Here is a 10,686-nt window from a genome sequence, read left to right as displayed (position 1 = left end):
GAGGTGTGCTGGTATGCCTGCAGCAGGAGGGCTGTGCACCATCATTTTCAGATCATGCTTCCCAGCCAGACAGTCACTGGCCCAAAATGTTCCTGCAAGGGTGGAGGTACTTGGACGTAAGCCCAGCTTGGGCTGGTCTCCATGTGCCCTCTACCGGGCAGCGTCAGCTGGGAGGCACCCCCAGAGTCAGAGCCAGAGAGATTGTCTGAACTGAGCACAGCCCCTTTTGGAGCTAAAATTCATTTCTCCTAACGCAGTGCCCTTCTCCCTGCCAGAAAAAATGAGCCGGGGTGTTACACAGCCCTCGCACAGAGCCGTGCTCAGACACCCCTCCTGGGGCTGGGGACTTGCTATGAGCACTGCTACAACCCCTGTGCCTGTGGGACCCACTGTCCCCTCCTGGTACATACAGCTAAGGAGACAAGATATTTTACTGTGTTTTATTTAGTAAAATGTTAAAATAAATAAATACAAATTGATCAGATGCTCTGTACCCCCTCCCCCCAACTTTAATTTGCTAAAATCTAAACACATTTGTACCAAAACTGAAACCACAAGGAACTTGAAGGCAGCAGATACTGCAGATCACTATGAGCATCAGGCTAAAAAAAATAGAGATATTTAAAAAACCCAAACCAGTTCACAAGTGTGTGTTCTCATGGTGTGATTCTGTGACAACAGAGCAGTACCAGTCAGAAAGGGCATTTTACACCAGGGCCTGCGAGGAAGGGAGATTGGTGGGGAATGGGACAGCACAGGTGCCACTGGCTCATGGAGGACAGAGCCCGTGGCTTTGCCATTAGAAACCCAGCTGGGAGAGAAGCTGCCATCATCCTGTGCAGCACCAGGCCCGTGGCTACAGGTACAGTGCTGCCGGAACTGGGGGCTGGTCACCAAAATCCCCTGCAGAAATCAGACGGACTGGGGACCAGGCTCAGACACAGAGCCCTGCAGGCTGAGCTTCTGCTCCGGGCCCTTGCCAGGACTCCCACTTTACAGCTTAGTCTTGGTGAAACACCAGGTGGGCACAGGGGTATGGGATGAAGCATGGCACACAGGTGGGGTGGTGGCATCAATAAATCTACAGAGATGGTGCTGCTGTGATCGTAGGAACATGAAGCCATGACTGAAGCCTGAGTATTTTCTTCTAAACAAGCAGAGCTGCCTTCACAACCCTCCTGCCCTCAGCTGCAGATATGGGGGGGGGGGGGGGGGGGGGAGGGGGGGGGGTGTTTGCAGAGTAGAGCCAGTCAGCTCCCTAAGGAAAACTGGGCATAGGCAGCCACCCCAGTGCTGCAGACTCGCAGGTGGCAGCAGCTCACCACCACCTGTGTCCATAGCTGTTGACACAGCAAAGTTGTTTCCTTCCTCCACAGGAGCCTGGACAGGTCAGCACTAGCAGGCACCCCTGCTTCGTGCTGTTACCTTGCTTAATCTTTGCTCAGTGGAGTTTGGAACACATGCTTTGCTTCTGTGGGGCTGTGAGAGGAAGCCAAGACACCTCTGACTGTGTAAGATGGCACTTGGGGGGACCCTGCAGCTGTAATTGGAGTGAAGCAGCTCGTGGGACATGACTGCTGCTGGCTCTGCTTGTGCGGGGCTGCCAGGAAGCTGCCCAAGTCTCAGAGCTTATGCAGAAGCAAAAACCTTCCTTAAGGAGGGTCTTGGCTGCCTGTCACATATGACATCAGGAGCAACTCAGAGACTACACACCTTCTGGAAGGGAGAGCGGACAGGTAAGACACTGCCTGGCTCTAGAGTCAATCACTGTTTTGATGTCAGTGATAATTTAAGTGAAGAAACATAAGACTATGATTAGAAATTACACATTAGCCCAGAACAAGCAGAAACACGCAGCCTCCCACCGCACCCAGCACGGGGCTTCTTTCAACAGTGCCTACCCCAGTGCCTGCAGCCATGGAAATCTGCTCTTCCAGAGTCAGAACTGCCAGTACCTGCCTTACAGAGGGGAACATGAGGCACAAAGCAATCTCTTTTCCTACGCCAGCAATTCTGGCCCCACCTGAGACACCAATAACGAGCTTGGATAACAAGCCAGGGGAACTCCTGCCCTTACACGTGCGCAGCATGTACCCAGTGCTGCTGCAGTATCAAACCTCAGTGCTGGGGATCCAAAATCAAGGGTGGTCGCAGAACACAGCCCCAGGAGTTGCCCTGTGACACTGCCTCCCTTCCCCACCTGAGCTATACCCTCAAGGCCCACTAAGAAAAGTGTTCTCAAAGCACAAAGGCAACAATACTTCATTTGTTTTCCAACAGAACAGATGTAAGAAGGCTGGTGACAAAAGGGCAGGGATTGGTTTAGGTTTACTTTTGCCAGTGTAAATTTAGGAAAATGAAAAAAGATGCAAAAGTTGGTGCTGAGCTGATCGATACTGCTCACTGCTGCTGCTGCCTTTTATGTGCCAGCTCTCCACCCACGACAGAGCCACGCTCTCAAGGCTTTTGAGTTCCCCCAGGCACTCCTGAGAGTAAGCAAGTCCTTAAGTGCTTCTTCCTTTCTAGAACTAAGGACTGGGCTGAGTTTCTCCATCTGAAGCCTTTGACACCTGCTTGGATACTAGAGAGAGAACAGGCACCGAGCTTATCCCTGGTTACACAGGAGAGCTGGGACACTGCTTTCCCAGGAGGGTGCCCCATGGTCTGGCTGCTTAATGTAGCCAAGAGGCAGGCCCTCAGCTCCTCACAGGTTACATTAAACTTAACATGTCCCTTGTTTAGCTGCACTGGTGAAATGCCCTTTTCCATGTGTCCCCAAAGAAACCAGATCCTGAGAAAACAGGGAGGCATTGCTCACAGAGAGGGTTTTTGGCACAGAACTGCCACGTATGACAGCCCAGAGAGCAGGAATCTCCCACAGATACGCCAGGAGGAGGCTGAGCAGTACCTGATTCACACATTCTATTCCACATCATCTCCTTCACTCACACAGAACCCAGGACCTCTGGGAGCTGATGCTGGTTTCAGCTAGGCTCATTGTAACACTTGAACTAGGAAGGTGCAATCACCTTCAGCAGGGCTGAACCTTTAGCTAGTTTTGGAAATGCTTATAGCCAAGAAAATGTTTCATTAAAACAGTCCAGATTAGAGTAGGCTCTATCTGCCTTATCCCCATGTTGTAGCTTAGAAGCCAAATAAGGTCCTCATCAGGATGGGATCACTCAGCAGCAGAAGCAGAGCTAGGGATGACTTAGTGCCTACTTCCTTTTCAATCTGTACCTAAGCAGCTCTTTTCTCCCACCACACCTGCTCCTTTTGGAAATACAGACCAACCCATGCCAGAAACTGAGGTAGGATAAAAGAGTGGTTTTGTTCTACTCTTTCCACTGAACTTTCAAACCCTGTAACTACAGGAATACCTATCTACTCAGAAGGGAGACCTGTTTCACTCCTGGATTTTTCCTACCCTCACTTTCTCACCTAATGTATTTTCATATTTTTTCTCTCTGTTCTGCTTTACCCCACGTAATCTTTGTTTCCTTTGCTGCTCCTGCCTTTTCTCTCCTCCTTTCCATCTCCAGGCCTGTACCACTTCTCAAAAGAGGCGTCTGTCCTTTAATTTGTCCCTTGCAGCATCCACCTCTGGCCCAGGGAGATGGGAAGCCCTGGCCTGGCAATTCACATGAGATACACTCCAGGGACCTGCACAGCACAGTGATTTCCACAGCAGCCGTGCTCTTGGCAAGCCTCTGTTCTGTTCACTGCTCAGGTATTTTGGTAATACTGACAGGGATACAGACAGACTCTCACACAGGTAAGCTCTTGGTTTTCTGATACAAGCCCGCAATTAAATTAACCTCTGGGAGAGGCATTTGTCTTTTAATGGGCCTTTAATTACCAAGCTTACCAGTGCATGGTCTAAATAATCTTCTTTATTGGCAAGTTGATCAACTATGTGCTCAGCCTGTACAAGACACAATGATGCAGAAACTTCTTGTCCCAGGTAAGAGAGAAACAGGAGGGAAATGGGAGCTAAGGGTAAAGGATAGAGAGACTCATGGTACTTTTCAAGTATTACATTCCATTCGGTAGAGTTACAAACAGAACTGAGGCTTAAAGAAGGATCTGAGCAAGAGAGCAATAACCGGGAGACAAGACATCTGCAGCTCTCCCTTTTCCTGATCCCATCTGATTTTTGGGTCATTCTCTGGTCCATGTCTGACCACTGAAAACAGGGATCCAGCAGCATGTCACTGCAAGGTTTGCTCACACGTCCTCAGAAACCAGTACCTAGCTGGCTGCTGGAGGGTTCTTTGGACCTTTTGCCTTCTGAATGCCAGAAACTACAGAATCCATAGTGCTTGGGAATGGACTTGGCTGAGGTAGTTTATCGGCCAGGCAAGCCTAAGCGCCAAATGAATTATCTGCACAACAAAACATCTTCCTCTTTCTCCAGGTTCCTGACTCCTACATACTCGTCAGAAAATTCTTTGCAGTAATGCAGCAAAGTTTAACTTGCCTCAGATCTCCAGAATTCCAAGGGAGGACAACAGGAGGTGAAGAAGGGTCAAAACGATTCTAAAAAGACACAAGGAACCCTGCCCAAAGGGGCGTGTCCACAAGGAAGTGTAATACCAGAATTTTGGTGGTTATCTGAGCAGCTCACTGAGAGAGGCCCTCAGTAAAAGAGTGAATATTGGTCTAACATCTTAATATGTTATTTTAAAACCACATTTCATTGAAAGCATGTATTCATCATTAGTGCTTCAGAATCAAAGAGGGTGGAGTGCAACTCAGCTGAAGAAAAGGAAAGAGAGAAACATGTGCACTGCAAATTCACAAATGTTTTCTGCTGTATCCACATGAAAAAGAAATTTCAGAGTTTATTTCCTGTACTGTGGGCTGCCACAGCTTGATGGGGCAAAGAGGGAGGTTTCCCTCCAGGTTCTCCCGAATGCTGACCATGCTGCTTTGCAGGGCTGTCTCTGCAACAGTACAGGGAAGATGATTTGAAGCCAAGCAGGTTTGGTTTCACATTTAGGTTTCACATTTCTAGACATTTGGAATACAGATTTGTTTTCTTAAGTCTAGCAAAGATAAAATGCAATATTATTTTTTCTGCTAACAATAAAACCAATAGATCTGCCCATAACATTATCACCTCTTTAATTTTCAGGGTTTTAATTCAGATCCCCACTGACAGAAACCTGCCTGCAACACAGAACAAAGCCCTGTTCTGCTCATGCAAAACATTAGTTCATCCTACCAACATGGTAACTCCTGGCTAATGACATCCTGGAAGAATCAGCCGTGCTACTCACCCTACCTTCCAATCATCCCTAGAAGTATTGCTTCCTCCATGTTTAGTACAGCACTAAACCCACTGTTGGCTCTAAACAAAGACAATGAAAAGACCAGTGATGATACCAATTCTTCTAGTCAGGTCACAGGCTCACTTTCCCACTCTGACCACAACACACTTTCCCAGCAGTTTAAAGAACAGACGGAGAAGGGAAAAAGAAACTTCTGCAATGCTCGCTCTATTTCTGAGCAAAGGAGCAGGGTGACTTCTTAAAGCCCTTAGCACTGGGCTGAGAGCCAGGACCATCCTTGATACGATATTCCTTTGTGGTCTCATTTCTTCCCCTATAACAGAGATTTAAAAGCCACTTGTTTCCCACCAACGACAAGCAATGACATAGGAATTAGTTAATATCTTGATGGTGGTTTGGAAAAACAAAACCACAGCCAGTATGACAGCTTCCCAAAGAGCATAAGTTTCAGTACAAACTCTCAGTTTCAGTACTATCTCAAATATTACATGAGAAAAAATCCCAAACCAATATGAACCCAAAAGAAAAGTTTGATCTTTAAGGTGTCACAGTTTAAATTTCTCCCTTGATTGGAACCTCTTACAGCAGCAGGAAACAACCCATTTTCCTCTGTATTTAGCAAACACCAATTCCCCTTCCACCCTATTGTTGGTAATTGGGTAGAGATAACCCAAATTCACTGTGTCTACACAGCAGCATCATTGCCAGTGTCAGTGCAGCCCTGGAATGCTCCTTGCCTATTGGCTAATACTGTTGCAGAGCCAGGAGAAAAGCATCCCAACATGATCAGTGAGAAAGAAAACTCCCTAAGCAGCATCAAAAAATCTAAGATAATTTTTCTGCCAAGTAATGATTAACTAAAGGCATCCTTTTACAGTCTGGAACACAAATGCTGTAACAAAAGAGATATAAAATCTGTACTTATCTATTTGGGTGCTGGAGACAAGCAGATGCCTCAGGAAAGCAGTAGTAGCTGTTTTAATATCTCCTGGCTGATTAACTGTGTGCAAATTTAAATAGGACTACTAGTGAATTTCATTCCCATCCTCTCCTGCATCAGCAAAGACAACAGAAGGACTATTGAGTCTCCAGGCACAGCCCCCTACCTCCAAATAGTGCAGTGCTTCCAAGAGAGCTCAGGTTAACACAGAAATAAGAACTCGAGAGCCACAAAGACTCAGCACACCTATCCCCTGGAGACGGTCTCTTACCAGGAATGCTCAATGCTTCAGAAGATGCTGTTAAGAATCACCCAAATGTTCACCTGAAGACCAACATGTTCCAAAAGGCAGCTTCTCTTGAATATCTGGCTGTTAGCTGATGGCTCATGTTCTATAGAAGGCTCATATTCAGTTTATTTTTTCTCTTCAACCCTTGAAACAGACAGTCCTTTGTTTAAATGCTGTGGGTTGCTGGCCTAGTGCTGCCCAATGGCAATGCCCCCATTGGTAACTGGATTGATGGAGGGCATTTTTAGTACGATCCATTCTGACAGTGTCTGCCCAGCTGTCTCCCTGCCACTTCTGCTAACTCATCCTTCCAGCTCTGCTAGTTCCAGAACAGAACTCAAACATCAAAAGACAGAGTCGGGGTTATCACTGGTTCAGCTCAGAAGTGTGTGTAAGAGTCAGTTTCCCAGCTTAGACAAATGTGAGAACTCAGGATATCAGTTCTGAGCCCAGAGCTGAAAATAGTGCACATTCCTACAGAGGGAATAGAAGTCCTTAAAGGGCAGAAGGGCAACCTAAAGGAGAGGGAATAAAACAGCTCCAAGAACCCCAGAGATGCCCACCTGGCTGGGGCAGCAAAGAAACTCTCTCAGGCTATGTGGTGTCTGGAGTATTCACTTGCTCAGAAATGCATCTTTGAAATGCAAAGCTTTTCTATCTTCCACTATGAACAGCTGAGCAGGTCTGCCTCGCCACCCAACACATGCTCTCAAGGCCACCACACTGGGGACACTGCCTCACCTTGTGTGTGCAGTGGCTCACTCTGCTCCCATGGGAAGTAAGGAAGTAAAGGGAGTTTTCCTGGTACTTCCAGTGGAAATGGGCTTTGCCCAAACACATAAATGCAGCAGTGAAACCAGACAGCTCTGGGACACAACCCAATGTGACCAGAATCAGCACCCTAAACTGAGCCAGACCCCACAATCAGGAAGCACAAGCCAAGTTCTGCTGTCCAGAGTGAAAAGATTATACATTAGAGATGAACTTCTTGAACAAGAGGAGATAACGGAGGGGGATTTCAGTCCAACTCACTGTCCCTCATTCTCAAGCTCCAACCAGTCTGTATCACAGAACTATTAAAGCCTTACACAAGCATACTGCCAACTGCTTTTCTCTGGGTTACAAACACATGGAAGAATGGGAGAGAGATGGTAACAGCAGAGACAAGCCTGGGAGATCCTCCAGGTGGGGTGAGATCCAGCACGGTAGGATTTGATTCTCTTTAGACTTTAGCCAGTAGATGTATGGTAGAACCTATGGAAACTGTCCCATTAGATTTTAGAACACAAACACAGCAGAATGTCATCATAAATAAGCAAAGTCTGTGTTAAAAAATTCTAAGTACACAGCATTTTCTCCAGTTCTGACACCTTTTTAATAGAAATCACTTGTTTAGGAAACAAATAGCACTTTTGTAATTTTTTTTACAATGTTTCTTACCTTGATCTTATTTTAAGTAACACTAGGAAGACCTCAATATCTTTTATTTTCCTTTTTAATTTAAAAAAGTTGGTTTTTTTTCCCCCAGATACAAAGATTTTGCCCTTGCATAAAAAAACAGTGCCCAAAACGATGACACAAGGACTCACAAAGACTCACTGTATCTCACTGACACTATTACTTCTAATCTATACCATGCAAGGTCCCATCTACCTCTTTAATTAGACTGTCAGCCTGAAAAACAGCTTTTCTATTCCTTATTTAGTTCTTGTTACCAAAAGAAGAGAAAGGAAGTGAAAGAAAAGGACATTTCTCTGTTGAGTTCACACATCTGGGTTATGTGCTACTTTGTTCAGGATACCTGTGTTGTTTATAAATACAGAAAAGGGATGGAATCTCATTTTCAAGTAATTGATGCACATTTTCTCTTGGACACCTCTATCCAATGCTCCAAGCTGATCCTGGTTTCTGGCCCTCTCTTCTCCCATTCCTAAAACAGACTTTCTGGATGAGTGTGAGGACCCATAGGCTCTCAGGCACATGGTGTGATTCTTGGGGTGTCCTGTAGGGCCAGGAGTTGGACTCGGTGATCCTGACTCAGTATATCCTATGATTCTATGTGCTGGTTACTCAGTGAAAAGTCCATCTCCTTTCCTTTTGTACATCTCCTGTCTAAACAATAGTAAATACTGCTTATTTGATAGACTTGTCCCTTCTGGGCACTGGGATTTGATAATTTATATTTCTGGTTTTTTGGTTTAATAGTACTGAGAGTTTAGAAACAGGAAAAGCCCATAGGCTCTTTGGACTTGTTTTTGTTTTCCCCTAGCTAAACAAACTGTTCTGCAAATAGGAACTTGAAACCTGCTCTCCTCCCTTATCCCTGCTCCTCACCCCAAACAAAAATAAAACAAACCTATAGTGGCTGTGGAGGCTGCTGCAGGCACACACTGGTGTAAAATATAGAGAGAGTAAATATATTATTTCACTTGGCATGGTGCTGGCAAAGAACCCCCAGCTGGCACTATTCATGTAACATGATCCAAACTTCGCATGTACACACAGAATAAGAAGGATCAATTGGCAAACTCCGGTGCCGCCTGGCACAAGCATCTTCACGCTCTCTCTGGAACCAAAGAACTAAAGAATTCTGCACTTTCCAGAAGAAATCCAGTTTTGCTTTTCTAGAGTTTCTTTATTTTGCTCTTTCTCCTCGCCGCCACCTCCCTTGGCTCCTTCTTAACTTCACTGTGTTATTTAGTCTCATCGCCCTTGTTACAGTTCACCATGCAGCTCTGGGAAGGGGAGGGGGCTAAGGTGGAGGTGGCAGCATTAGTATTGTTAGTGGAGTCCATGCCGTTGGAGATGGCTACTGAATTGACCTCAGAGTTTATGGGTTTTGAAAGGTCGATGCCTTGGATGAGGCGGATCAGCTGTTTTACCTTCTCCAAGGAGCTGTGCATCTCCTTCTGTTTTGCAAGGATGGTATTCTTCATTTCCATGCATTTCTACAGCAAAGCAGAAAACCAGTAGTAAGTTCGAGCTTATGAATGAAAGAAGGCAAGAGAAGGAATATGATGTTCACAGACCTAAATGTAAGTACCCAGAAAAGACTGCAGCTGCAACTACACTTTTCCAGCCTAGAAGAAAAGAGTCTGTAGGCTGTGTTCAGAGGAGAATTCATATTTGCTGAGGAAATAAATTGCCAAGACATAGCTGTCATCTGGTATGGCTCCCTTTCATTCCAAGGTGTTGTGCAAATGAACACAGACAGGTCCATCCTTTTGAGTTTCTTTTGAAGGAAAACTTCCAAGTGTATGTTCTTACAATTCTTTCTATTAGTGTTGCATTACTGAAATTTCTTTAAGTCAGATCTGCAAGCTCAGGCATCCCACTGCAGCTGACTGCTGACAGTGTGTGTGCAAACCATTAATGGGATACAGCCTTTGCTTTCACATACATTTTAGCAGGAACATCACTTCCTTCTCTCAATAAGTAAAAGGGCACTTGAAAAGGAAACCAAACTCCTCTTCACTTGAAAATCTTATTTTGTGGCCACTTCATTCTCTTAGAAGTGGTAGTAACACAGCTAGCTCATCAGCTAAGTGCCAGGGCAAGGTAACTTTAAAAAAAGCCCACAAATGATGTTTCAAGAGTGAAAAAATGCTTATATGTATATTTGAAACTCACAAAAATGAGGAAACAGTAGCTATGTCTGCTACATTCAGGTTTTTACATGAAGATGGCAACCTTCCTACATTTTAAAAATCTTTTATCCATGCTGATCTCCACACAGTGTTGGTTTTAGCTTTACTGTTTTCACATGCAGCTCATGGCATCATAATAACTCTAAAGCATCTAGACCAAATATGCCTGTTTTGGACAGGCCCACTATGAACGTTCTCCTTGCCCACTGCCAATCCCTCATTTTAAGGCCTTGCATCTGCCTGGGTACATTACTGACAAACAGTGAGAGCTGTCTAGTGCTGCTCAGGTTACACTCAGCTATTGCTAACCAGGAGGTGACAGTCCCCAAGACTGCTAGCCAGCCCCTTACGATAATTTTATTTGTAGTGACAGCACTGAGGGGTCTGTAAAAACAGGACACTTTTGCTCTAATAGGCAAAGATGGGAAAAGTGCAGCCTGGAAAGTGCATCTGTATCTAAAAAGTCTGCCATTATGAATCCGGCCTTACAGATGCTGCCACACAGGAGATTATATT

At 45.4% G+C, this 10,686-nt stretch overlaps 1 protein-coding gene across 8 annotated transcripts in view; it reads right to left on the bottom strand.

The window, feature by feature from the left end:
- Positions 1–426: 426 nt before the first annotated feature.
- The window catches only part of PHF21A (PHD finger protein 21A), a 133,825-nt gene continuing 123,565 nt past the window's right edge, over positions 427–10,686 (bottom strand). For all 8 annotated transcript variants that reach the window (XM_038137867.1, XM_038137873.1, XM_038137866.1 and 5 more), the window contains one exon: positions 427–9,471. In XM_038137867.1, coding sequence (XP_037993795.1) covers positions 9,217–9,471 — 255 coding nt within the window. In that variant the 3' untranslated portion in view covers positions 427–9,216. The remainder of the gene's footprint in view (positions 9,472–10,686) is intronic.

This window comes from Motacilla alba, chromosome 5, assembly GCF_015832195.1.
Source record: "Motacilla alba alba isolate MOTALB_02 chromosome 5, Motacilla_alba_V1.0_pri, whole genome shotgun sequence".
In the NCBI taxonomy this organism is placed as follows: domain Eukaryota; kingdom Metazoa; phylum Chordata; class Aves; order Passeriformes; family Motacillidae; genus Motacilla; species Motacilla alba.
Note: the sequence above shows the minus strand (reverse complement) of the source record. Positions and strands in the feature narration are given on the sequence as shown.